This window comes from Capra hircus, chromosome 23 (genome assembly GCF_001704415.2).
Source record: "Capra hircus breed San Clemente chromosome 23, ASM170441v1, whole genome shotgun sequence".
Taxonomy (NCBI): domain Eukaryota; kingdom Metazoa; phylum Chordata; class Mammalia; order Artiodactyla; family Bovidae; genus Capra; species Capra hircus.
The window spans coordinates 19,359,136-19,386,124 of NC_030830.1; the positions used below are offsets into that span (position 1 = coordinate 19,359,136).

At 40.9% G+C, this 26,989-nt stretch overlaps 2 protein-coding genes and 1 long non-coding RNA gene across 5 annotated transcripts; 2 read left to right on the forward strand and 1 right to left on the reverse strand.

Moving 5' to 3' along the window:
- Window positions 1–7,782, forward strand: LOC108633410 (zinc finger protein 239-like). Of its 3 annotated transcripts, none has more exons than XM_018038527.1 (3): window positions 1–252; window positions 4,422–4,557; window positions 6,261–7,782. In XM_018038527.1, exons 1-3 carry the CDS (start codon window positions 214–216, stop codon window positions 7,283–7,285), a joined length of 1,200 nt encoding a protein of 399 aa, XP_017894016.1. In that variant the 5' UTR covers window positions 1–213; the 3' UTR covers window positions 7,286–7,782. The 3 variants fall into 3 exon arrangements, with proteins under 3 accessions (XP_017894016.1, XP_017894017.1, XP_017894018.1); XM_018038528.1 differs by lacking the exon at window positions 1–252 and adding an exon at window positions 557–672; XM_018038529.1 differs by lacking the exon at window positions 1–252 and adding an exon at window positions 582–597.
- LOC108633417 lies at window positions 7,237–25,818 on the reverse strand. Its single transcript, XR_001917054.1, has 3 exons — window positions 25,718–25,818; window positions 11,172–11,391; window positions 7,237–7,324 (listed from the first exon to the last, which is right to left on the reverse strand). It is a non-coding gene; the product is annotated as an uncharacterized LOC108633417 (long non-coding RNA).
- Window positions 12,575–21,425, forward strand: ZSCAN16 (zinc finger and SCAN domain containing 16). The gene is made up of 4 exons (XM_005696721.3): window positions 12,575–14,121; window positions 14,889–15,358; window positions 16,845–16,983; window positions 20,765–21,425. Exons 2-4 carry the CDS (start codon window positions 14,972–14,974, stop codon window positions 21,283–21,285), a joined length of 1,047 nt encoding a protein of 348 aa, XP_005696778.2. The 5' UTR covers window positions 12,575–14,121; window positions 14,889–14,971; the 3' UTR covers window positions 21,286–21,425.

Consider the following 26,989-nt stretch of genomic DNA (forward strand, 5'->3'; position numbering starts at 1 on the left):
CCCTGGCTGTGCTAACTTGGGCAAATCACTTTGCTCTTTGCTTGTTTCTGGGTTGTAAATTGAACGAACAACACCGTACTCATCAATGATCCTTAATCCTTTTCCTTTCCTTTCCTCTCCCTGCGGGTCAAGACTGAGCGATTGTGCTGATGGCAATGCTGCGGACACATTCTGGTTGAGTGATGTGTCTGCCTGGTAAATATATTCAAGTTGATGGAGGTCGGGACGGAGTGGCGGATGCTGTCCAGAGAGGTAGGCTGGCAGGGAGGACGCGAGTACTCGGGTCAGTGAATAGGAACGGAGAAGTGGTGGTCGGAGGGGAAGCACGCCTGGGAATGTCCCTGCCTGCCGCCCCGAACAGGACAGGGCCTAGGAACTCAAAGCCTCGGAGCTGGCATTCAGATCCTCTTTTTAAGAGGAGGAGAGTTATGAATCAAAACGCCACAGACATAGGTGTCCCCATGTGCAGACTTCGCGGGGGTCTCGGCCACACTACACGGCTCGGACCTTTCCTCCGAAGCCGCCGGAAGCGGGGGCGCGCGGCCGGGCAGGGTTCACGGACGCACTTCCGCTGGCGGCAGGTCTGAGGCTGGATCGGTGAGTGCGGCCGCCTCCCTTGGGCCGGGATAAGACTGGCGGGAAGACAGCCAGACGTCGCGGCGGGACCCCCAGGTCGGTCGGGCGCGGGTCGGGGGAGTCACTGCCTTGCTCTGCCGGCGCTGGAAGTGCCGGCAGAGACTCCACAGGAGCCCGCCCCGCTGCCGGCCAGCGCTCCAGAAAGTTTCTGAGACTCGGACTCCTGGGTCACTAATGTTAATCCGAGGAGTTCTATGAGGGCCATCCGTTTGTCCAACTCGGCCGCCTACTCCCGGAAGCCTTTTATGGTCAGCCTTGTGGCTTAAAGGATACACAGACAGTCAATACTTTCCGAGGCTGGCACACCGTGATGTGCCAGTGCGGTAAACGGGAAAGGGGTTTGTAGTCTGGATGGTTAACTTACTATATTGTCTTATTCGCTCGAAGATTTAAACTAGTAGAAGACAACACGTGTAAGTGGACTCCATATCCTTTATCTTGAGTTATTCCTGAAACAGTCTTTCTCCTGCGGCTGGTAAAGTGGAGGTGTTTACCAAAGCTGCCCAGTGAGTAAAAGATGCTAGGTGCGGAGAAGGCACTAGAGGGCCTTCTTGCGTGGTCCTCTGTTCTGTGTCCGGAACCCTAGAAGTGTCATGCCTGGAGCCAGCGGCTGGGTGACCAAGTCACAGTGGTTAACTGCAGCACTCAAAACTGAGGTCTTACTAAGTGCCAGGCACTGAATTTAATTTATTCTTAAAAAGACGCTGTATAATAAGATCTGCTGTTTAGTTAATCGCATTGTAACATTTTTCTGGTTTTGGAATTGTGCTGTCGTTATATAAGATGTATGTTAATATTACGGGAAGCTGAGTGAAGGTTATAGGGACTGTTGTGTACCTTTTTAAAAAAAATTTTTAGTAAGTTTAACGTTATTTCAAAATGAAACATTGTTTAAAAGCCTCTAGGTAGCAAGTTAAAAAAAAAAAAAGCCTCTAGGTATTTTTACAGAGGGGAAGAGTTTGGAGATGTTGCTGCTGCTGCTAAGTCGCTTCGGTCGTGTCTGACTCTGTGTGACCCCATAGACGGCCAGGCTCCAAGCTACCACGTGTTAGAAAACATGACAGTATTCAAGCCGAGGTCTTTTGGAATCCAAAGCCTAGGCTCTTAATCACTGCCCATCATGCTAATCAATTGTTAGTCCACATTTCCCTAAATCCATCAGTTCAGTTCAGTCGCTCAGTGGTATCCGACTCCTTGCGACCCCATGAATCGCAGCTCGGCCAGGCCTCCCTGTCCATCACCAACTCCCAGAGTTCACCCAGACTCAGGTCCATCCAGTCAGTGATGCCATCCAGACATCTCATCCTCTGTCATCCCCTTCTCCTGCCCCCAATCCCTCCCACCATCAGAGTCTTTTCCATTAAGGCAACTCTTTGCATGAGGTGGCCAAAGTACTGGAGTTTCAGCTTTAGCATCATTCCTTCCAAAGAAATCCTAGGGCTGATCTTCAGAATGGACTGGTTGCAGTCCAAGGGACGGACTCTCAAGAGTCTTCTCCAACACCATAGTTCAAAAGCATCAATTCTTCGGCACTCAGCCTTCTTCACAGTCCAACTCTCACATCCATACATGACCACTGGAAAAACCATAGCCTTGACTAGACGGACCTCTGTTGGCAAAGTAATGTCTCTGCTTTTCAATATGCTATCTAGGTTGGTTATAACTTTTCTTCCAAGGAGTAAGCGTCTTTTAATTTCATGGCTGCAGTCACCATCTGCAGTGATTTTGGAGCCCCCAAAAATAAAGTCTGACACTGTTTCCACTGTTTCCCCATCTATTTCCCATGAAGTGATGGGACCAGATGCCATGATCTTAGTTTTCTGAATGTTGAACTTTAAACCAACTTTTTCACTCTCCACTTTCACTTTCATCAAGAGGCTTTTTAGTTCCTCTTCACTTTCTGCCATAAGGGTGGTGTCATCTGCATATCTGAGGTAATTGATATTTCTCCCGGCAATCTTGGTTCCAGCTTGTGCTTCTTCCAGCCCAGCGTTTCTCATGATGTGCTCTGCAGATAAGTTAAATAAGCAGGGTGACAATATACAGCCTTGACATACTCCTTTTCCTATTTGGAGCCAGTGTGTTGTTCCATGTCCAGTTCTAACTTTTGTTTCCCGACCTGCATATAGGTTTCTCAAGAGGCAGGTCAGGTAGTCTGGTATTCCCATCTCGTTCAGAATTTTCCACAGTTTATTGTGATCCACACAGTCAAAGGCTTTGGCGTAGTCAATAAAGCAGAAATAGATGTTTTTTTGGAACTCTCTTGCTTTTTCCATGATCCAGCGGATGTTGGCAATTTGATCTCTGGTTCCTCTGTCTTTTCTAAAACCTGCTTGAACATCTGGAAGTTCACGGTTCACGTATTGCTGAAGCCTGGCTTGGAGAATTTTGAGCATTACTTTACTAGCGTGTGAGATGAGTGCAGTTGTTCAGTGGTTTGAGCATTCTTTGGCATTGCTAAACCCATAGGCCCTGCTTAAGTCTCCTATTACATGGAAAACTGAAAGCATCTATACCCACACAGCCTGCTACCTACGCTAACATAATTTTAGTATTCAACTGTCTTCCCTAAGCGTGACTTCACCTTTCTATTTCTTTATCAACATAACTTTACTTGCCCTAAAAGATAAAAGTTACTGATAATTATGTGTTTTAACACCTTGGCCCTCAATCCATTTTTGTGAATATCAAACACTTCAACTTTCAATAAATAGGATTTAGACTTTTCAAAACCTTCAAGTGAAAATCTTCACCTGTACTACTGTATCACTAAACTTGCCCAATTCTTATCCTGCCTTGAAAGATCTGCCCCCCAAACCTCATAAATATTCTGACTTTGCCTTCTCCCCTAGGAGGCACTAGCAAGACTATCAAAGTGCTGTCCATCTCTCATAAGAATAAACTTAGCTTGGCCATATCAACTAATTGTTTGGCTGTTAGTTGGAGGAATAAGGCATCCAACAGTATTCCCAGTATTGTCAAAAATGTTGTCTCTTGACAAACATTCCTTCTACTATTTAGAAAAAGGTATGAATTGCCTTAAACTTCTATTTTTTACATTTTATTTATTGAATTCTCTTTAATTTAGGGTTGAGCTTCCTTTTTCTTCTAGAACAGAAAGATTGAACTTAGTGTGTGAACTCAAATGTTGAATCAGCCTTCCTATCTTTTTAACTGTGGTTTCTGTAACCCTAGGAGTGTGCCGTAAAGGATAACACTTGTAGCAGCAATCCTCCTCTTGGCCCATTGGAGCAAGAATGGCCACTGTTTTCCTTCTAGAGGTTCTTAAAGAGTCAATAGGGGCTCTTTGAAGTAACTAATAAAAAAGGGCATGCTGGGAATAAGAAATCTGGCCCAAAAGAGAGCAGCCAAAACAACCACAAGTTATTCCACAACCACTTCCCATAGTTCTGCTACCAAGAGACTCCGTGGCCCTCTGCAGTCTTGTGCCAGCTCTGGGTATTCTACTATGAGCCGTGTAAGGCCTGAGATACCCACCAAGGAGCAGACATTGGACTTGGAGGTGCTGGTGCAGCTCAGCCATACTGCCTGAGGAACTGCAGGACTGGATACAGAAGCAATCCAGAGAGTGGGGAAGAGGCAGTGGCTATGCTGGAAGATCTGGAGAGGAAGTTAAATTAATCAGGCCAGCAGATAGGAAAGGGCCCTATGCTCAGTGGAGACAGAGTTGGGAAGTGGGCATCCAAGCTGGTCCTTTGTGGGATCTCTGGGGATCATTTACTTGTGGGCCCTTCAGTTGCCTAAATGAGCTTGCTTATCCTCAGGTTTCAACCCACGCTTGGACACAGGAAGCACTTTCTGAGACATCAGTACCTCTGGATCCAGCTAAGAAAGCAGCATATCTCCAGCCTCACACCATGGAAATCCAGCTTCAGGACCCTCAACACCAACAGGATTGTGGTTAGTGTTGACACGTAGGTCATATAGCTCCCCTGAAGACCTTAGAATCGTTCATTATTCAGCAGATGTATATTAAGTACCTGTTATATTCCAGGCACTGTGCAAGGCATTGGGTATAATAAACAGAGTGGACATGATCTGTTTTCATGGAGCTTACAACAGTCTGATGACAGAGGCATTAAACAAATAACCACACAAATAAATATGCTGTGATAGATTGTATATGGGGAGAGAGATATGTCAGAGGCCTCTTTAAGAAAATAACGCGCTGCTGCTGCTGTTGCTGCTGCTGCTGCTGCTAAGTCGCTTCAGTCATGTCCGACTCTGTGCGACCCCATAGACGGCAACCCAAAAGGCTCCGCCATCCCTGGGATTCTCCAGGCAAGAATACTGGAGTGGGTTGCCATTTCCTTCTTCAATGCATGAAAGTGAAAAGTGAAAGTGAAGGTGCTCAGTCGTGTCCCACTCTTCGCGAACCTGTGCACTGCAGCCTACCAGGCTCCTCTGCCCATGGGATTTTCCAGGCAAGAGTACTGGAGTGGGTTGCCATTGCCTTCTCCAAATAGCATGCTAACTAATCCTAAAAGTAGAATAGGAATCAACCAAGTGAATAGTAGAGGTGGAAAGCATTGTAGGCCAGAAGGGCATGTGCAAAACCAAATGGGAAAGAAATTGGTGGGTTTGAAAGATGGCCAGTGTGACTGTCTCCAAGCTGTCTTTTCCTCCATTTAGCGTCTTTTGTCACACAAAGCAAACCACTTTTCCCTGCATTATTTCTACATGGTTATAAATTCTGCCCTTTACTCTGGGCCCTAAAAATGTGATTACTGCAGGGAGAACATGGCTTGAATGGGATAATCTCTCACTTTTTTTTTCAGAAACTATTGATCATTGAGGAAGTGGCCGCATCTCTCACCCTGAAAGAGTGGGGGTTGTTGGGACTCTACTCAGAGGAACTTCTGTAGGAAAGACAGGCAAAGGAATTATGTGATCATGCTTTCCTTGGATGAGGTTAGATGGGAGGCTAGGGTCTGCTAAAGAACCTTCTCTGTGTTAGTGCTGTTTTCTTGAGAATTTCAGTCTCAAATAACCCACAGAGTGTACTTTCAGATTTGACAGATTCCCAGTGTTCTTTGTAAGAAGAGTAATAATGTCTCTGGGAGCTAAAGCAATTTCTGTCTCTTTTATCCTGTGTGTCTAAAGTCTAATCTCCTTGTTCTGCATGTTTGGACATGTGATACTTCTCTTTGGCTGATCTCTCATGTTTTAATATTCCTAGAGGTCTTCCCATTATTCCTTAGAACACTCTGCACAAAGTTGTTTCATGCTTCCATCTTGATACCTGCCATTGCTGGCTTCCTGTCTTGTTTTGTTACTCCCACAGTTTCTGCCCTTTCATCCCTCTCTACCCAACTTGTGGTCTCCCTGATGAACCCACTCTTATCTGAGATCTTCTATTGTTTACAGTGATTATTCATTGGATCCCTCTTCATCCTCCCTGATTTTTCTCCACTCTTTTCTTGAATCACTCCCTCCCCGTCCAGTGGCTGCTAATCTTCTCTTCCTTTGCCATCTCCCGATTTCCTCTTCAAATGTTGTAAAGTCATTTTGTTAGTATGTTGAAGCTGTGTATGTCTAATAAATGTTTCATTTTATTTCCTATATATTTCAGTGACATTTGAATACTGTGTTTTTTACTTCAGGTGATGTGATAAGAATAAAGAAAGAAGAACCTGATGAAAAGCAGGAACTTACTGTAGATATGGAATCCCAAGAAAAGTTATCAGACCAAATCAATGGAGAGGCTTTTGAATGTGGAGAAACCCAAGATCATAAAGGATGGATGGAAAGATATCAGAGAAACACTTCAAATGAGAAGAGATACAAGTGTGATGAATGTGGGAAAAGATTCACTCTAAAGTCAAGTCTCATTAGACATAAAAGAATCCACCCTGGAGAGAAATCCTATTCATGTAATGTATGTGGCAAAACTTTCATTCAGAGCTCAGAGCTTACTGACCATCAGAGAATACATAGCCAGTTAAAACCACATCAGTGTGATGAGTGTGAGAAAGGCTTTTATTACAGGGCACATCTTGTTCAGCATCAAAGGATCCACTCTGGAGAAAAACCTTTCCAATGTAGTGAGTGTGGGAAAGCTTTTCATTATAGCGCAGGCCTTATTCGACACCAGAGGACCCACACAGAAGAGAAACCATACCAGTGTAATTACTGTGGGAAAGCTTTTCATTACAACTCGGGCCTTATTCGACACCAGAGGACCCACACAGGAGAGAAACCTTACCAGTGCAACGACTGTGGGAAAGCTTTCTGTCTGAGCTCACACCTGATACAACATCAGAGAGTTCATACTGGAGAGAAGCCATACCAGTGTAGTGAGTGTGGGAAAAGCTTCAGCCAGAGCTCAGGCCTCTTCCATCACCAGAGAAGCCACAGTGGGGAGAAACCATATGAATGTGATGAGTGTGGAAAGGCTTTCAGTCATAGTTCAGCTCTTGTTGGACACCAGAGAATGCACAGTGGAGAGAGGCCCTATGAGTGTGATGTGTGTGGGAAAGCTTTCGGCTATAGCTCACATCTTCTGGGACACCGAAGAATCCACACCGGAGAGAAGCCATATGAATGCCATGTGTGTGGAAAAGCTTTCCGGCAGAGCTCACACCTCATTGTACATCAGCAAATCCACACTGAAGAGAAGCCCTGGTAATGTCCAGAGTTATGTAGAATTTTCCATCTATGCTCATTCCTGTGGGACATCAAAAAAGCACAGCTAGATGTAGGGAACTCTGTGATCACTATTGCAATTTCAGCAGTCACTCAGAAATACTTATAGAAGCTGAGATAGACAAGCACCTGACAGTTTACCAAACAAAACACTGATGTTCTGCCACTGAGCACATCATGTGATGAACTAGGACATTGGAAGGGTTCATTTCATTATTCTGAAACTTTTCTTCTCTGAAACAAGTGGCTCCAGCAATCTAAATGTTCTGTTAGACATATAACGAGATTTTAGAGATTACTACTGTTTCTTTTCTCCTTCCCTTTCCATTCTTCCCTCTTTTTTTTTTTTTTTGGCTAAAGTATGAATTTAGAATTAACATCTGATCTACACTTTAAAAAAAACTATGAGTTTTTGGTTAGCTTGATAAAATATATTAGCCTATGAACTATATACACTAAAAATATTGTGTACTACAAAAGCCATTGGAATAATATTCCAATAATAATATTGGAATGAACTATGACTTGCATGGGTAGGATAGGTTAGGGGTGGTGGAGCAAGATTTATCTTGCAATTTCCCAGTGACCTTTTGCATCTTAAATCAGAGAAAGCAAACAGGCCAATGGGTTCTATTTAGCCTGTGCATGCATTTTTCTCACAAATTATGATTATATCTTGGTAATATAAAATTATTGCCATTACTTAAAGAGATTTTACATAAAATCTGACTTTCCAGATTCTCTTACAAAAATGCATGATGTGGCAACACCAGGCACCACATTCCCATGTGGGAACAATTGGCTAAACCTGACTATTGTCTAGCGAGACATGGTCCCCACTGCTACACAGCTTCCTACTGTCTTATATACCTCCCTTCGTTCATTTTGCCTGTGTGACCCCTACCGCTGCCTTAAGGATTTCTCAAGGAGGCTTCAAGGCTCTAGGTCCCTTACCACCAAAACAGCTTCACTTTAATTAGTTTTATATATTGGCCTCCCAAATAAGATGTCTCTGAAGATTTTCTGCTAACAACAGTTTGAAGATTTAAATGATAAATTTTAAAATGTAACTTGAGCACCTTAAGGTAGAGGAAAGCCACTTTAAAATTTTCTTTAGATAGAATTTATAGGTAATCTATTGAAAGTCAATAATAATAGCTTCTAAAGAAAAGCTCTGACAAACCTAGACAGCATATTAAAAAGCATAGTCATTACTTTGCTGACAAAGGTCCATCTAGTCTATGGTTTTTCCAGTAGTCATGTATGGATGTGAGAGTGGACCATAAGGAAGCCTGAGTGCTGAAGAATTGATGATGCTTTTGAACTGTGGTGTTGGAAAAGACTCTTGTCAGAGTCCCTTGGATTGTAAGGAGATTGAACCAGTCAATCCTAAAGGGAATCACCCCTGAATATTCACTGGAAGGACTGATACTGAAGCTCCAATACTTTGGCCACCTGATGCAAAGAGCTGACTCATTAGAAAAGACCCTGATGCTGGGAAAGATTGAAGGCAGGAGGAGAAGGGGATGACAGAGGATGAGATGATTGGATGTCTTCACCAACTCAATGGACATGAGTTTGAGCAAGCTCCAGGCAATGGTGAAAGACAGGAAGGCCTTGTGTGCTGCAGCCCATGGGGTCACAGAGTCAGGCACAACTGAGCGACTGAACAACAAAAACAACAAACCAAATTCTTAGAGAGCAGTTAATCAGGTGAGATGAAAAACAAAAACACATATGAAGAGAATCAACATTTAAGTGAAAAATTGAAAAAATGCAGGTCCAAAAGTAGAGATCATTTGGAGAAGAGAACCGTTGAAATGTGAAGCATTCAGTAATAGAAGCAGCTATGGGAAAGCAGTGGGTTAAGGTCTGAATAGGCAAGCGGGGCGGGGTGAAAAGAAAAAGCAGTTAAGAAAGGAAAAGATGAGGATAAACTGAGAGAAGGAAAGCAGCAAAGAGAAGTTAGGGGAAAGGGGGAAAGGTCAGAGACATTCGAAAAACAAATTTCAAATAGGAAATGGAAGCAATGAAAACAGAAGTGAAAAGGCAGTCTATAAAGAAACGTGAAGGGGAGATTGAGGATTTGCAGAGGCTGGTGTACTTGCTTTGATCATGGATCTCCCAGTGACAGAGTAATAGTCAATCCTTTATTTCCATGCCATGGAGGCCAAATCCCTCATATGAAAGAACCAAACCTGTATTCACTAATGTCTTTACGAATCACTCAGGATCCTGGCCCTGTGTGGGTCTCTGAGATTTGAGACACAGGACACTTCTCTTTTCTCTACCATACTCTAAGCCCCAGCTTGAACTCTGCTCAGCCTGGACTCTACCTTCTTAGCAAAACCAACAAAGCAAAAGGATTCTCTTGAAGAGCAATAATATATTCTTGGCCTCTCTGGGATGCATTGTTGTTCAGTCACTTAAGTCGTATCCAACTCTTTGGGACCCCGTGGACTGTAGCCTGCCAGGCTCCTCTTGTCTGCGGGGTTTTTCCAGGCAGTAATTCTGGAGTGGATTGCCATTTCTTTCTCCAGGGGATCTTCCCAATTCAGGGATCAAACCTGCATCTCCTGCATTGGCAGACTGATTCTTTAGCTCTGAGCCACCAGGGGAGCCCCTCTCGCTCACCTAACCAACCACAAATCATTTTCTTGGCTCTATTTTCAGACAATACCCAGGATCTTGCCACTTACCACTCCTACTGCCTCCAGGCTTGCATATTCCATTAAAGAGGGAAAAGCACGTTGAGAGATAGTAATACCCATTATGAATTAAATAATATCTGCAAAAGGAAAAGCCCTTCGCAAACTATGATAGTAGCTACCATTTGTTGAACGCCAGTGTCCCAGACACTATACCAGGCACCTTATTATATATCTCATGTAAACTTTCCATCTCTTCTAGGAACACTATTATATCTCAAACAGTGTCTACATATAATTTTTAAAATGAAAAGTTTTATTATATTACAGTTAAGCAGCCTACTAAAATATTTATAGAATAAGATCACACAACTATTTTAAACATTTAAAGTAGCAAAAATTGGAAGTAAATGACCACAAAATGTCAACAGTAACTGCATATAGGTGATGAAAATAGATTCCTTTTGTTTCTATTTCTTTTATATTCCAAATGGAAAAGTTAGAATTTATCTATACATGTAAACTTTTTAAAAATTAAAGTACTACAGAATATCTGAGCCTTCCTGGAGATGATTTTTTAATAGTTTTGTGTTTGGGTTTTTTTTTTTTTTCAGTTTAAATATTTAAATATTCAGTTTAAATATTTCAGTATTGACTTATGAATGAATTTTGGAACTAATGGTTTTTCATTAAGATTTTTAAAAATTTTGGTAGCATACTTATTTCCTCACCTGCTATTATTTGATGAGAAGATACTGATACTATCTGATGAGGAAACATTGATAATTTTTCTCTCAGTTGGATTTACCATGGGTTTGTTGTTTTTATGGGCTTGTTTACAAAGATTTCATTCTTAGATTTATTAACATGACTTTTTTCTAATTTCTAATTCATTTACTTCTTTTATCTTGATTTCTTCTCTAACCTTTTCCTTGGGGGTTTCTTCCTCATTCTTTTTCTGATTTCTTGACTTGAATTCTTGGTTCATTTTGTTTCTGTCTGTCTAAATAGTGAAAGCAAGTGAGTGCATATGTCTACCAAGACTGATTTAAGTTGTCAACTATGTTTTCTGGGTTTTTATTTTGCTTTGTTTTGTTTTGTTAGTCTTTCTGGGAGATAAACTAGAGAGGGAAGAGGGAAGGCTTTCCTTGTCATACACTGTCTGCTTATGTCTTGGTAAAGAGGTCAGAGAGGCTTTATCCCAGCAGAGGAAGGACATACCTAAGCCAACAGCAGAGACAGGATTTTAACAGGATATCGGTGACAATGGTTGGAAGCCTCATTTTGCCTGGTGTTCAACCACTCAACCACAGCCAGTGCTCCAAGGTACTGGTGAGTTGATTCTCTGAAGCTGACAAGTGACTGAAGCCAGGGGTATCTGAAGAATACTCAGAACTACTCAGGAAGTTCATGGCCTGTAGTGAGGTTTGTGTTTGAAAACCTGGTAAAAGAATTTGATAGAACAAACATTAAATAAGGAAGGAGAGACATGCTAATAGTCCATCATGCACTGAAGGGGAAACAAAAATATTTAATCATTTTCTAGGTTTTCTACTTGCTCAGTTGGCTATGTGAGACATACTATGCAGAGCAGGGGTTATCCTTTGTCTAAATTTTATAAAGCTTACTTGATAATTCATTTCTACACCCTTTCTAAATGTTCCACCTAGGTTTACTTGATTACTTATATTTACCCTTCAGAAGCACAGGGAAGTTGGATCTGATTTTCATCTTAAAGGAGTTACATTCTTTTACAGGATAACTTGTCAGGCAAAGAATTTCAGAGAGAGAAAAGAGATATTGCAAGCAGGAAAATTATTTGCAAGTTGTGAAAAATAAGGTTTTAAAAAATATTTTTCTGTTTATACCATTATTAGGCTTTTATAAAAAAAAATTAAAAATGTAGTGTATTAAAAAAGTGTGGGTTCTCCGTAAGTTTATCCCAAGTGATAATCATTGAGAACACAATTAAGATGATTATTTTACAAAAATGATGATATCATATACTGTTTGTTTACTCATATGCCTTTAGCATCTTGTAGTTTTTACTTCTAAAAATGACTGGGCATGTAGAAACTTAAATTCCCAAATGTTAGATGTTTGGGTTTTCCAATATGAAAAATGTTTGTGTACATGTTCAAACATTTGTAAAACTATTTTATATGGATAATTCAAAGCTAAGTTGCTGGATCAAGAGGTATGAACATACTAATTTTAACAGCTCTTGCCTTCCAAAAATATACAACTAACAGTGCCTCTATTTCCACATACTTTTCAATATTGAATATTCTCAATCTTTGTCTTTCATAATCTTTAGGGTTTTAGAAATCTCATTGTTTTAATATAAATTCTTTATCAATTTTGAATACATTTTAACAGTTGTTTATCAAAAACTGTTCCAAAAATGCTGACTTACGTCCTTTGCCAATTTTTCTATTGGCTTGTTCATGTTCTTTTCTTTTTCAGAGATCTTTGCTTATTAGGAAAATTTGCCCTGTGTCTTTGAGGTGTGTGGCATATTGTGTGTGTGTGCGTGTGTATGTGCGTGTGCACACACACACACTGAGCTTATATTTTAGGAGGTTTTTTTCCCATAGAAAAATTCTAAATTTTTACATCACCAGTTCCATTTATCTTTCTCTTCTTGACTTTTCAGTTATGTCTTTAGGGGTTTTATGCCATACTTAGAAAGGCCTTCCCCACTCCAAGGTAGCAATAGTTTCACACTTAAAAGTTCATCTTTAACACAGCAGGCAGAGAAATCTGTAATGCCTAAGTCTGATCATGCTACTCTTCTGCTCAGAAATTCTGAATGGCTTCTCCTTTTGGAGTACAAAGTAATATCCCTACACTCACTGACAATCACATTTCTCTCTCTGTACTCCCAACACCCTTTTGTTCCTTCAGCTCCAGACACAGAAATCTCCTTCCTGTTCTTAGATTATTTCAAACACAGTTCACTCTCGGCCTTTGCGTTTTCTAACCCTCTCCCAGAAACACCTTTGCCCCTGATGGCTCATTTGCTCATCTTCCTGAGTCTTTGTTCAGAAGTCCTTGGTGATCACCCTATTAGAATTGCATTACTACTTCATTCTCATCCCAAACTCCATATTTTCTTTATTTTCTCCAAAGTACTAACATCTACCCCCAACAATATATTTTTCTTGTTTATTGCCTGCCTCACGCCCCATCCTTTCTGCCACCCACCCCCCACCCCGAATTATAAATTCCATGAAGGCAAAGGCATTGTTCTGCTTTAAACTACAGTTCCAGCTTGCAGAACATTGCCTGGCATGGTAGGTGAATAAGCAATATTGTGAAAGAAAGAGAAGGAGGAAAAAAAACACCTAAGCTTTCTTATGTATCATATTGGTAAAGACCAAAATATTTTGTAACATTATGTTGACAAGTATAGGTTAACATCACAAGTGGGTTCCAAGATTAGTAATTTGGCGGTAACAAAAATACAAATGCTCCAACTCTGCACTCTAGTAAATCCTTAGCTCTAGAAATATATACTATGGATATACCCTTATACACAAGAAGTTATGTGCAGGGTAATTTATTGAAAAAGAAAACCTACATAACCACCAACAGGGTCATTATTAATAAATTATGGTATAGTTGAACCCTATGTGATTATTTTTCTTTAAAAGAAAAAAGAGCAAAATGAAATGTCTTTTATGTACAAATTCCGGAATCAATTAGTAGAAGGAAAAAAAAAAAGTTGCAGAACTGCTACCATGTGTGTGTGTGTGCGTGTGTAATTTACAATGTATTAGTTTTCGGTGTATAGCAGTGATTCAGTTATTACATATATATATATATTCTTTTTCAGATTCGTTTCCACTGTTATAATTCTTTATAAATATTGAACCCTGTGAATGCATTACATATTCATATTGTTTAATAATTGAGTCAAAAACTTTGAGAGAGAACTTTAAAAAAAAAAAGGCAAAGAAAACTTCAGCGAGCGCTTAAGTCCCATAAGTCAAATGTTCACAAGTGGGATCCTCCACAAGCTAGAACTGACTCCTCCACCGAGGCGAGGCTTCCTAGAGCGGCCCGGAAGTGCCTGGCTGATAGTAGCGGAGCGTCGATTGGTCAGTCAGTCTTTGTTCGGGCCGCCCCAAAGGACGCTAGCTGTCACACTTGTTCCTCCAGGCGTGAGGTGAGTCTCTCCCGGCTCCTAAGTGGAGGAGGGGACAGGGCACAGTTGTAAGCAGCAATCCGCTCCCCACACCTCCCCCTTCCAGGCTGCCCCTCCAAACAGCTACGAGGGAGGACTAGGGCCGACATGCCCGGAGGACGGAGCTAAAGAGGAACACTGATTGTCAGTTGCTCTGCGAGGGTACTCTTACAACCCTCTTCCTGAATTGGAGCATGTACCCCACAACCACTGAATCCTACGGACCGGTCCACCTCAGGTTGTGGAATGAAAAAGCCTCTTAGCAAAGTTATTAATACTCAGCGTTTACTCAATGCTTGCTGCTAGGCCAAGGGCTTTGCCTACTAATTTACACATCAACCCTATGAGAAACCTGAGAATTTTTACAGATGAGGATCTAGTAACTTGCTTTAAATTACACAACAGCCCAGATTCAAATTCATGTTCCTGCTTCAGTGTTCTTATTTACAGCCTCATATCAGACTGTTTGGGCTTCTCTGGTGGCTCAGACGGTAAAGAATTTGCCTGCAATGCAGGAGACCCAGGTTCAGTCCCTTGGTCGGGAAGATCCCCTGGAGAAGGGAATGGCAACCCACTCCAGTATTCTTGCCTGGAGAATCTCATGGACAGAAGAGCCTGGTGAGCTACAGTCCATGGGGTCGAAAAAAGTTGGACATCACTGAGCAACAGATTGTTTACTCAGTTCTGGTAGCTTCCTTTTATTAGTGTTTGTGTTCACAGCAGTTTTTGTCATTTCTCTATGGCAATAGGTTTTTCTCTGAGACAAGATTCTGAGAGATTCCCCTTGACTCAGTCCCAGATAGAGGAATAATCTCCTGAAAAACAGCCCAGAATGACCACATTTCTGGAACATGAAGAACAAAAAGGACTTCTAATAGTTAAAGCAGAAGACCATTACAGGGGACAGGACTCTATCTCACAAAAGTCCAGTCCTCACAGAAGGGAACTCTTCAGGCAGCACTTCAGGAAGCTCTGCTATCAGGATGCACCTGGACCCCGTGAAGCTCTTACCCAACTCTGGGACCTTTGCCGCCAGTGGCTGAGGCCAGAATGCCACACAAAAGAGCAGATTTTAGACCTGCTGGTGCTTGAACAATTTCTGAGCATTCTTCCCAGGGACCTGCAAGCATGGGTGCAGGCACACCATCCAGAGACTGGAGAGGAGGCGGTGACTGTGCTGGAGGATCTGGAGAGAAGGCTTGATGAACCTCGAAAGCAGGTGGGAAGGCGGTGATCATTTGGCTGTGAGTTTTCAGGGTATATGCACCCAGCCAAAGCAACAGGTATATGCAAGAATACCTAAAAATATTTTAATATGTTACTCTAGAGAAGAACAAGGCTTAGGGACTGACACTGCCCGTGTCAAATAACTGAAGTGTGACTGAGTAAAAAGAGACACTAGGCATATTCTATGTCAGTTTGGAAGGCTAGGATCAGTGAGAAGCTATAGGAAGGCAAATAGGTGTCAGGGGAAAACAAAGAATCTTCTAACATTCATGGTTACCTATACACAAAATGCTTCCCTGGTGGCTCAGATGGTAAAGAATCCGCCTGCAATGCAGGAGACCTGGGTTCAATCCCTGAGTTGGGAAGATTCCCTGGAGGATGGCATGGTAACCCACTCCAGTATTCTTGCCTGGAGAATCCCCATGGACAGAGATGGCTGGTGGGCTCAGTCCACGGGGTAGCAGAGTGGGACACGACTGAGTGACTAAGCACAGCACATACATAAAATAGGCTACCTTGTAATAAAAAACTCCCCTTCAAGGAGGGGTTCAAGTAGATAACAAGGATATTGCAGAACAGCACTGTCTAATTGTGACCCATTCACATTTAATACCTATAATTAAATATACATTTAATATATGGTCATTAAATATAATGTGAGCCATATATGCAATTTAAATTTTTAGTAGCCACATATGTGAAATTAAATATATTTACCCAAAATATGTAATCATGCAATCAATATTAAACATGAGGTATTTTAATTCTTTTTTTTTTCAGTTTTCAAATTTTGCTATGTATTTTACATATCTCAATTTGTATTAGCTATATTTCAGGTGCTCAGTAACCACATGTGACTAGTGGCTATCATATTGGACCACACAGTTACAGAAGCTGCTGCTGCTTCTAAGTTGTTTCAGTCGTGTCTGATCCTGTGTGACCCCAGAGACAGCAGCCCACCAGGCTCCTCTCTCCCTGGGATTCTCCAGGCAAGAACACTGGAGTGGTTGCCATTTCCTTCTCCAATGCATGAGAGTGAAAAGTGAAAGTGAAGTCGTGTCCGACTCTTTGCGACCCCTGGACTGTAGCCTACCAGGCTCCTCCATCCATGGGATTTTCCAGGCAAGAGTACTGGAGTGGGTTGCCATTTCCTTCTCCTAGTTATAGCAGAAATGCCCCCACTTGGTGGAAGTTGAGTTCAATGATATTTAAGGTATCTCAAGTCTCAAGAATATGATTCTGGGCCTCTGCAGATCACTCTTAGAGACACTGAATTTTACTCTTCAGTGTCCTGAAGTGTAGATTAGCCTCTGTCTCTTTGTTTTTAGTCATTATTGCCATTTGCAGTTAAATGATAATGTGTCCTCTTTTCTGTGGCCCTGGTTCCTGGCACATGCTTCTTCTGATCTTGCTCCAAAGTTCTTTCCATTCTTTCACAAAATCTACCTTACACACCAAACATACTTCATTTTTCCCAGGTTCCAGGCAATTCAGAAAGACAGGATGCACTTTTGGACAAGTTGGCCCCCTTGAGAAGGCCACATGAGTCATTGACTATCCAGCTTCATCCCAAGAAGACCTGGCAGGAGCAGAAATCTGGGGAGGCCCAAAGGAATGGTAAGTTGTAGACGTTTGTGTATATGAAGGAAGAGCTGGTTCCTTAGATGAGCTTCCTCATTTTCTTTTCCTTTTTAAGTTTTTCTGCTTGTCCTTCACTTCATTGTGGAAGATTTTATCTCCCTTCCTCCCTTGACCTTATCATTAGACTTAGGTGCTATTTTTTAATGAGTCTTATGGGCAGGAGTTTCAGGAGGTAGAAGCTGAAAGATACAGACCATTTTAATAAGCTTTAGTAAGCTTAACTGTGTGGAATCTTCACTTATGTTCTGTAAGAAGCCATATAATAAGTTTCTCTCACCTTTGGGAGACGACAGGACATGCACTTATAAAATAGTGCACAATAATAATTAACATGTCAACATGCTAAATTCTATTATGTATAACACAGAGGTTATTATTATGATGATTAATGGTTTGTCTGTACAAAACTTTAAATTCTAGATGGTCTTTCCTTATGTTTTTATACAAATACTTCTGGACAGTTTCACTCTACTTCTCATTAATGTAAGTCCAGAAAAATACACACTTCCTATACCTAAAATTGTAAAGGTTTACATATGTGCTGCTACCAAAATAACATTTCAAGGGAATACTATGCAGTTAAAATATGAATTGTATTTTCTAATTCTAATCTACTGAAAGATGCCTCATGAAATCTAGCTATCCTGTGAGGCCTGTGGATTCTTAGGGAAGTCCATTTTGTCTGCATTGAACAGTGTGAATATTACTTTTTTCTAAAGTGCCACCCTAGCAACTTTTTTAATCTATATACCCCCCAATCAGGCTCCCTACCAAACAACAGACAAGGAAAAAACAAAACAACTACCCCCTCTCCACACACACACACACACACAACCCTGTAGAAATCACAAGAAACACGTTTGAAGAAATGCCTCTCAACTTTATTAAAATAATATAATATCTGGTCTGAATCCTCATTTTACAGTTGAACAGATATACCCACAGTGGCTGTGACTTTTCCAGTTTCCATAGGAGTTAGAGGGAGAGCTGGGGCTCCTGCCTACTAGTCCAGAACAATATTTTAAAACCATCATGGTAATAACCCAATATAGCCAGTGTCTTTTAAAATAAATTTATTATTAAATAGACTTTTTTCTAAAGGATCTTGTTTTAAAATTTTCATTCTATCCATATCAGCAAGATTATGAATAATATCTGTTGGCTAGGGTAATGAAACTCATCTCTGTAAACATAACTTGGAATTATAATTGAGGTCATTTAATACAGAATTATCTTCATATATGAGAGAACTTGGAGAACTGAGTGTCTTGCAGTTCTTTCTAACACATTGTCAGGTATTTCAAAGGAAACTTTTTGGATATGCTATTAACCCACAACACTGACTCTCTGGTAGCAGTAAGTGATAGTCTCCCTAACTTTGTTCCTATTTCACTTCACTCAGCATTTAACCTTGTCCTTTCCCTCTAGACTGTCAAGCAAGTTGTACATATGGTAATCAGATGGTTCTTATGGTCATAACCTCATCCCAGTGACCAGCAGGACTGGGCTTATCTGAAATGATAAGGCAAATCATGGATGTGCCAAAATAAAATTGGAAGAATAGCCCTGGTAGAAGATGCAAAAACGAAATAATCCTAATCTTGTCTCTGAAATAGGATCTCCTAATATCATATTAGCCTGGGATTAGCTGGCAATTGGAAAAGATACATCAACAGAGCCATGAAACTTCAGTTGGCCAAGTAAACTGCAGGTCCCTAAGATGAGAAAAGTTCACATTTGACAGTTTCCATATAATTTTCTTTACATTGTTCAATTGCAAATATAATGGAGAGGGTTATAATTTGAATTGCTAACCCTATATATTTTTTTGTAATTCTTTTGAAGTCCTGGTGAGGGATTTTCTCCAGACTTTTCTTGAAGTCATGGGAGAAAGATTCATCCTAAAGACTGGTAGATTCCTCTGAAGGTAGTAACTGACCACAAGTGCGAACTTTTTGTGCTCTTTAAAAAAAAAAAATCATCAGTAAGCCACCAAAAACCAACTGTCAGTGCCTCCAGTATGTCGAAGAAGCAGCTGAGCCAAGGTGTTGATGTTTGAAAACACTTTCTTAATGGAATGGTGGCATCTGTAACTTCCATGATTTGCTTAACGATCATTAACCTATTAATACTAACTTAGCAATACTTCAGCCACACATTATAATTTTCCACATGCTTTATCATACATTTCCTTATCTGATCAAACAGTAGATAAGGAGGAAGGTACAGAGGTGATATGGAACCAAATGGTTATGATCTGCCAACATTTAAACAGTTATCAGTAGAGCCAGGACTGAAACCTTGACCTTCTGACTCTAATCCAATCCTTTTATTCTAGCCAGAGATAAAATGGTATTTAGATTCCTAAACAATATAATTTTAGAGCAAATAACCAAACTTTTTTTTTAAAAAACTATTGCCTGATTAAAAATATGTATTGTAAAGAGGAAGGTAAAATTTGAGGAAGATTTGGTAGCAAGAGGACATTGTGATGACAGTGAAAAGTGAGGTTCACTCAGTCCAGAGCCAGTGTTTTCCACACCCAGCCCAGGCACTGAAATGTTCTGGTAGGTCTTGCTGTTTCTCCTGCTATGCTGAGTGGACCACTGAAAACCATGTGATTAAATGATTGTTGCACAGTTGGGATTCCTAGACCTGTTGAGATGGAGGTTTCAGCATAGCCAAACAGGTGACATCCAACATTAGACCACATAGGATTACCCCCTCCAAATCATTAAAACACCTAGTTCCTTATAAAATTTATTGAGTACTTGCTGTGTGTCAAGTTCCATGCTAAGCTTGGGGTTGAGGATATGGGATCAGGAAGAGGGAAAAGAGCACATCCAATTTAGGAGGTCAGGGAAGACTTCCTGGTGGAGACAGCATTTGAGATGGACCTTGAATAATAGGTAGGTCAGTGGCTCTCAAAGTGTGGTCTCTAGACCAGCAGAATCTATCATACCAAGAACTGCAAATTCCTGGGCTGCACTCCAGCCTTATCAGATCACAAGCCCTGGTGGTAGGGAGTCCAGCGATCTGTTTTGTTAAGCCATCCAGATGATTCTGATGCACAATAAAGTTTGAGAACCACCAAGCTAGGATTTAGACAAGAGGAGATGATAGCGAGGACATCAGTTTCAGAAGAAAGGATTCAACCAAGAACATATGCCAGACCATCTACTGTCACTTTCTGCTTATCTTCCTCCCTCTGTTTATCCTGACCTGCATGGTTTCTCTCCGCTTTTAGCTATTATTTATACACACTTCTCTCTCTCCTACTCAGTACATTCCTCTCAAATCCCTCATCCCATTACCCTCTCCAATCACTTTTACTTGGTTTTACTCCCACTTACTACCTATGTTTCAGACCCCTTAAATTTCTCCCAAAATACCTCCCTTGCCTTCTTTGTTTTCTAATCTCTCTGTTTATCCTTCTTAATTATCTTTGGTATATCTGGAGTTCCCATTTACCACTCTGGATTTGCACATGATTGCCTTGTCCACATTTTTGCTTTTTCTTCTCCTCCTAGTTTATTCCCAATTAATAATTCTGATGTCATTCTTAGTGGTCTCTTTGTAAATTTCTTCCCTATATTGCCAATATATGTTTTGATGGTGCCAGTTATCTAATTTGTGCATTGTATGTGATTTTTCATTTTTATAACATATTTTTAACATTTGCATGTTCTTTATTCCATGGGTTTCTGCTTCTCAAACCTAGAATAGGACCTATTTGTATACTGTACATTTGTTACAGGTGATGAAACCAAGACTAAAACTGAAGAGTTGTCCCAGATGGAAGATAAATCCAAAGACATGGAATTCTTTGGGAAGATAAATGACAGACTTTACAAAGATATTCTTCAGTATCCTGAATCCAAAGATGCTTTTGAAAGTGAGGGCATTTTCGAGTGGCAACAGAGGAAAAGAAGATGCTATAAATGTGATGACTGTGGAAAAAGTTTCAGTCATAGCTCAGACCTTAGTAAACACAGGAGAACGCACACTGGAGAAAAGCCCTATAAATGTGATGAATGTGGAAAATCTTTCATTCAACGCTCACATCTCATTGGACATCATAGAGTACACACTGGGGTGAAACCCTATAAATGTAAAGAATGTGGGAAAGATTTCAGTGGGCGCACAGGTCTCATTCAGCATCAGAGAATCCACACAGGTGAAAAACCCTATGAATGTGATGAGTGTGGGAGGCCCTTCCGTGTAAGTTCAGCCCTTATTAGACATCAAAGAATTCATACAGTAAATAAGCTCTATTAATATGGTGTAAGTAACAAAAGTTCTTTAGTCACTCAGGCCAAACTAGTTATCAGAGAAATCTACCTTGGAGACCTTGAGTATCCTAAATGTAGGCAAAGCTTCAATCATCATTAAAAATTTCTCTGGCACCAAAGAATCTACCTGAGTAAAATTTCCTTTTATTTCTAAATTAGTCTTAGAGTTGTACACCCTCGAAGTCTTAACATGAAAAGTAGTTTGGAGCATTAAGACCATGCTACCCTTTTTTAGTCTGATGCTGATTCCAGATTGTTACTACAGTGTCTACCATCTGATCTTGACCAGAGGGCAAGGATAAGAGTTAGGGAGGTACAGAAAGATTACAGGGCAGAGACAGCCTGGAGTGATAGTGGCAATAAAAGAAAGTCCAGTGGGACCTGGGATAACTGTTGCCATAAGGCAAAGGAGGCATGATGTTAAAGGAGATCTAAGTAGTTGTTAGTACCATGAAGGATTAGTCAGTGCCCTAGTAAGTCTGTAGAAACCCACAAAAAATTGATGAGGATGCAACCAGTTGGAAAGAAGAGCTCTGAGTCCAATGACAGCCACAGTTTCTGGAAATGAAGATGTTATATGTTAGACACTGTAATCCAGAATCACTGGGTTCTAGCAGAGAGCCATCCTGGAATGATGGCACCTGTTCTAAAAGAACCCTAAACATGGAAGGCAGTTTCTCAAATTGTTGTGAAACCTGTGTCACTTCTCCCATCATTTTTGGAGGGAGGCAAGACCTTGCAGTTTTCATGAACTAGTAGAACAGACAGTGACAATTAAGAGGTACCTAAAGGAAGTATGGGGACAGTTCTTTCAGACACAGGTGAGGGGGTGGTTAAACTGGCGATTCTGAATGAGGAACCAATAGCTATGAAGGGAAGAAATGGCTGACGGTTGGGGAGGAGGGCATGTCAGAGGTATGCACAGGCATTGGTGAAGAGAGAGGAAACAAGACAGAACAGAAAGGGATAGAATGAAAAGAGAATGATAAAAAAGGAATAAGGGTATAGGGAAAGGAACAAAGATAAGAGATGGTGATGGGGAAGAGAAAAGGGTGACAATTCTAATATTGACATCAATTATATTTGAAACAGTGGGGTACATGTCACAAGCCATGCAAAGGTGAACAGATCAGCTTATCCCAAGGTCATTGAGTCATACATGCACATGTTATTTATGTTATCTTTATTGAGTCTGCAGTCTCATCCTGAGCATGAAATTATTTATTTGTAGTCTAACCAAAAAGTCCATCAACAGTGAAAACCTACTAGAAGCTTTGAAATGCTTCAAAACAACCTGTTCTCCCCTTAGTAATATCACGAGAGAGATTAAGGTTCTAAAAGAATAGATCTCTCAGTCTTCCTTACTCAAATCCTCTAGAGCACAGTTTCTCAACCTTGGTTTTACTGACATTTTCACCCAGACAATTCCTTGTGAATTTGTCTCTGCACTGTGGGATGTTTAGCAGTTTCCCTGGCCACCAGCAGCGCCAACTTGTGACAAGCAAAAATTTCTTAAGAGATGCAAATATTCCCTGAAAGGCAAAATCTTCCCCCTACCCAACCAGCCTAGTGAAGAATCACTGCTGTGTAGGAAAATACTGTTCCACATCATATAAGATTCAACTTAGAAATATATATGACCAGCACTGCTAGACCATTTTACTACCCCACAAAATGATTCCCAAAATACCTAAAATCTATGCAGCACACATGCTAAAGTAGTCTACTTTAGAAAGCCATACCTCACTTAGTTTTGAGCACCAGAGAAATCTGTCCTCAAATATGACCTGTATAAAGAGCTAACAATTGAGTTTTTCTAGACCTTCTTCCCTCTACCATACTTCTGATACTACCCTCTCCTTTGCCCCTTTTGACCCAACGATGAACAGACATTTTATCCTTTAACTATCTGTGCTGTCCAGTACAGCCACTAGGTACATGTGACTATTTAGCACTTGAAAGATGGCTATGCAACTGAGGAACTAAATTTTTTTTCACTTTAATTTAAACTTAAAAACTGATACTCAATTCAGTTATTGGAAAACCTTTAAGTATGTTTAGAGTAATTTGTGTATAGGAATCTATTTTTTCCACTGAATTTTATGCAGTCTCAATCTAGATCAAGTACTTCCAATGAAAATTTAATAACAATTGAGATGTGTAATAAGTGTAAATACTGACTTTCAAAGACTTAGTATGAAAAAAGGTATTAACTTTCACTTATAAGTTTAGATTTTAAAATAATATTTTCGATATACTGGTTTAAATAAAATATATTAAAATTAATTTCATATGTCTTTTAACATTTTTAATGTGGCTACTAGAAAACTTAAAATTACTAGGTGGATCACATTACATTCCTGTTTATTGGACAACACTGATCAAGATCTCATTCTCGGGGCAGGTCCCATTCACTTTGTTCCAAACCACCTCAATTCTGTACATCTAAGTTCTGCTGTGCCAAAGACTTTATACCTATTTCTTTTTATTCATTAATCCAATAAGTATTTGCTTAGTGCATGCTGTGTTCCAACCCTCTCTTCTAGGTATTGGGGCTATAGCAAGATAAGATCCCTACTTACATAAGCCTACATTATAGTAAAGGGAGACAAGACATATCAAAGAGGATTAACGGTATGTGGAATATAAACAATGAATTGAAACAGAGTGACTGACTACTACAAGTAATCAGAAAAGGCTTTTCTGGAGAGCTGACATATTAACTGAAATATAAATGTCCAGCCTTGGGAAGTTCTGCAGAAGACCATGCCAGGCAAAGGGAATAACTAATACAGCCTGTATGGTAAGAATGAATCTGATGTGTTTACAGGAAATGAAAGAAAGTCATTGGGTCTAAAGCATTGGCTTAAAAGAAATGTGGTATAAAGTTGGGCTAAAGAGGTGAGCAAGGGATATGTATTCTAAGCATGGGGCACCACTGGAAGGGACATGATCTGATTTATCTTTTTAAAAAACCCTTCCGGCCCCTTAGGGAACCAAGAGTGAGAAAAGAGCAGAAGTAAGAAAACCAGTCAAGAGCCTACTGCAGTAACCCAGATGAGAGAAGGCAGTGGCACCAACCAAAGTGGACATGAAGAGAAATAAACAGAAGGTATATTTTGGAGATAAAGCCAGAACAATTTGCTAAAAGAAAAGAATGGTATAGACCCCCTAAATTCTCACACAAAAAGATGTTTAAATACTGGGTTAAACATTTGAAATTCCATTTTTGTACAGTCAAATATCAGCAATTTCAAATGACAACTTAGTAGAAACAAAATAAGAACAGAGAAGAATCTAGAGAGAAATGGAACAGGAAAAAGGACTCTGAAATTGTGTGGGGGCCTAATCAATTTGTGAAAAGAAAATCTGTATACTTTTCTCCTTAAAACTCTCTGTGGAAGGCACCCTTTGTTAAGCTCTTTGTCTAGACAGAAATTGCCAACAAACCTGATTCAGAACACTGCTATAATAACATGTTTCAGTACAAACTTTCTTCTGGATTGCACATTTCCTAAACTGATAAAATCAGGTTATCAATGAAAGGCAGTAGAGCAGAGGTTGAGAGAAGACTACCTGGGTATGAATCCTTGCTTTTCCTGTTTCTAAGTATATGACCTTGGCATATCTATTTTCTGTGCTTCATATCCCCCATCTGTAAAACAGTGGTAGCATGGTGTCTGTAAGGTCGGACCCCGGGGGCCATGATGGGCCGCCCCTCCTTCTCCCTCCGGCCGGCGAGAAGGTCCCTAACGGAGGGAGGCTCCCGGATCCCGGGGACCAATGACAGCACACTTCGCCGCTAAAGCCGCCCCACCCCAGCCGCATAGAAAGACATACCAGCCCGCGCCGGGGCGAACCGGCAACCTATCAAACCCCCATCCACTGAATCCTGCCATCCCTCGCAGCGTGCATATATAAACAAACTTCTAAGGCGGCCCAGGCGCGCGGACATCCTCGACCTGCCCCGTTCGGTTCGGGAACCCCGCCCGGGAGCGCTTCGCCATTAAAGCCTGTTAGACATTCTTTTGGTGTACCTGGTCGTCTTTTACCTAACAGTGTCTACCTCAAAAAGTAGGAATTACACAAGGGACCAAACGTCTTGGGTTTAGAACAGTGCGTGCACATAGTAAATATTGTTAGTATTAGGCTAGACCAATAGTGCTGTTTAGTCTTTTTGTTCATCAAAATGCATCATGTTCAGCATTTCTTCCCCTCAAAGCTGCTTAAATTAGTTGAGTGGTATTTTATCTTCATGAATTCACTGCAGCAACTGTTGCTGTTGTGTATGTGTTTTCCGGCAATGTTAACCATTACCCTAATTCTGAACTGCTCCGTAAATACCTAACCCAATCCCAGCCTGGACGATCCCACCCGACGGAGAGCACCATCCGCGTCGCCCTCACTTGGGCACTCACCCACCAGCCCTCGACTCCCGGCGGTTTCCAGCCCCTGGCGCTGGGCCCAGCTCACAGCGCCGTTTACCCGGTCGCAGAGGCCGACCCGGGAGCTCTGGAACCGTTAGCTACCGGAAGTGGCCGGGACGCGCGAGAGCGCGAGGAAAGGGGCTGGTCTTTCCCGGATCCAGAAGCACTGAGGTTGGCGCCTGGGAAGGGGCTCAGGACCCCTGGTTGGGGAAGCGGAGAACCGTTTGAGGGATCCAAGAACTCCGTCATTTAAGTGGGTTCTTGGGAGGGAAAGGAAGTAGGTCATCTTTCCAACATGAACTTGAAATAAGTCATGTTCTTCTATACCATCCTGTCTCTCATTTTCGCTGTTTTACACACCTCATTTTTGGATTCCTAGAGAAGGCTTTCTGATTAAAGTGAAATCTGAGCCAGACCTTGAAGGATGGACAGAGATAAGTGCAGAGTAGTAGGAAGTGTACTTCTAACAGAAGGGTCAGTATGAGCAAAAGTGTGATACTGAGTGAAATAGCAGATAGGAGAATCAAGCCACCTTCTATTAAGTCAGACATTAAAGAGATTTGCAGAAATGTGAAATGATTCCACCCCTTTTACTTTTTTTGTAAACACAGATAAACTTTATAAAATATTAAAGTAACATAAAATATGCTACCTAACATGTAATGGGTACCTTACTGTTATTTTAAAGAAAAACTTTAATTCCTCAGCTTTAATTTCCAACACAGCAAATCTTGTTTTATGTGACCCATGTAAACAAACTCTTTGGAGTCCTCACTAGTTTTTAAGACTATAAAAGGAGTCATGAGACCAAAATATTTGAGAATATGCTATTCCATACACTATATGAAGTGATGCTTCTGAAACTAAAATGTAGAGCAACTATGGAAAATGCAGGAACACCTTGAGACCCTAGGTGTGGAAAATGTTTGGAGTCTTACTAGAAACATGTCATCAGCTTATACAAACAGGGAAAGTATGAGTGACCAGAGTCTTTAACATTTTTTTTTGTATTCTGGTGGGTCTTTCATTGCTGTTGGACCTAGTGACTCAGGAAGTTAAAAATATGTTCTAAACCCTGGTGTGGCTAATTCTAGTAGTGATTTTAAAGGGTTAAAAGTTTATTTTTTATAGTAAGAAGTCAATAGGTGTTGAGGTCCTTTAATGGACCGGAACCTGGTGGTTGGGAGTCGACCAATAAGAAAGTAAAGGAGAGAGAAAGAGGCTGATATTCCTTGATTTACACAGAAAGTCAATAAAGCCCCC

Bases quoted from the DNA above. Each gene is read 5' to 3' on its own strand.
- LOC108633410 (XM_018038527.1), top strand. From the start codon at position 214: ATGGAGGTCGGGACGGAGTGGCGGATGCTGTCCAGAGAG. The intron at 253-4,421 runs GTAGGCTGGCAG...GCTTATCCTCAG, and splicing joins GGCGGATGCTGTCCAGAGAG to GTTTCAACCCACGCTTGGAC. The intron at 4,558-6,260 runs GTTAGTGTTGAC...TTTTTACTTCAG, and splicing joins TCAACACCAACAGGATTGTG to GTGATGTGATAAGAATAAAG.
- ZSCAN16 (XM_005696721.3), top strand. From the start codon at position 14,972: ATGACCACATTTCTGGAACATGAAGAACAAAAAGGACTTCTAATAGTT. The intron at 15,359-16,844 runs GTGGGAAGGCGG...CATTTTTCCCAG, and splicing joins TTGATGAACCTCGAAAGCAG to GTTCCAGGCAATTCAGAAAG. The intron at 16,984-20,764 runs GTAAGTTGTAGA...CATTTGTTACAG, and splicing joins TGGGGAGGCCCAAAGGAATG to GTGATGAAACCAAGACTAAA.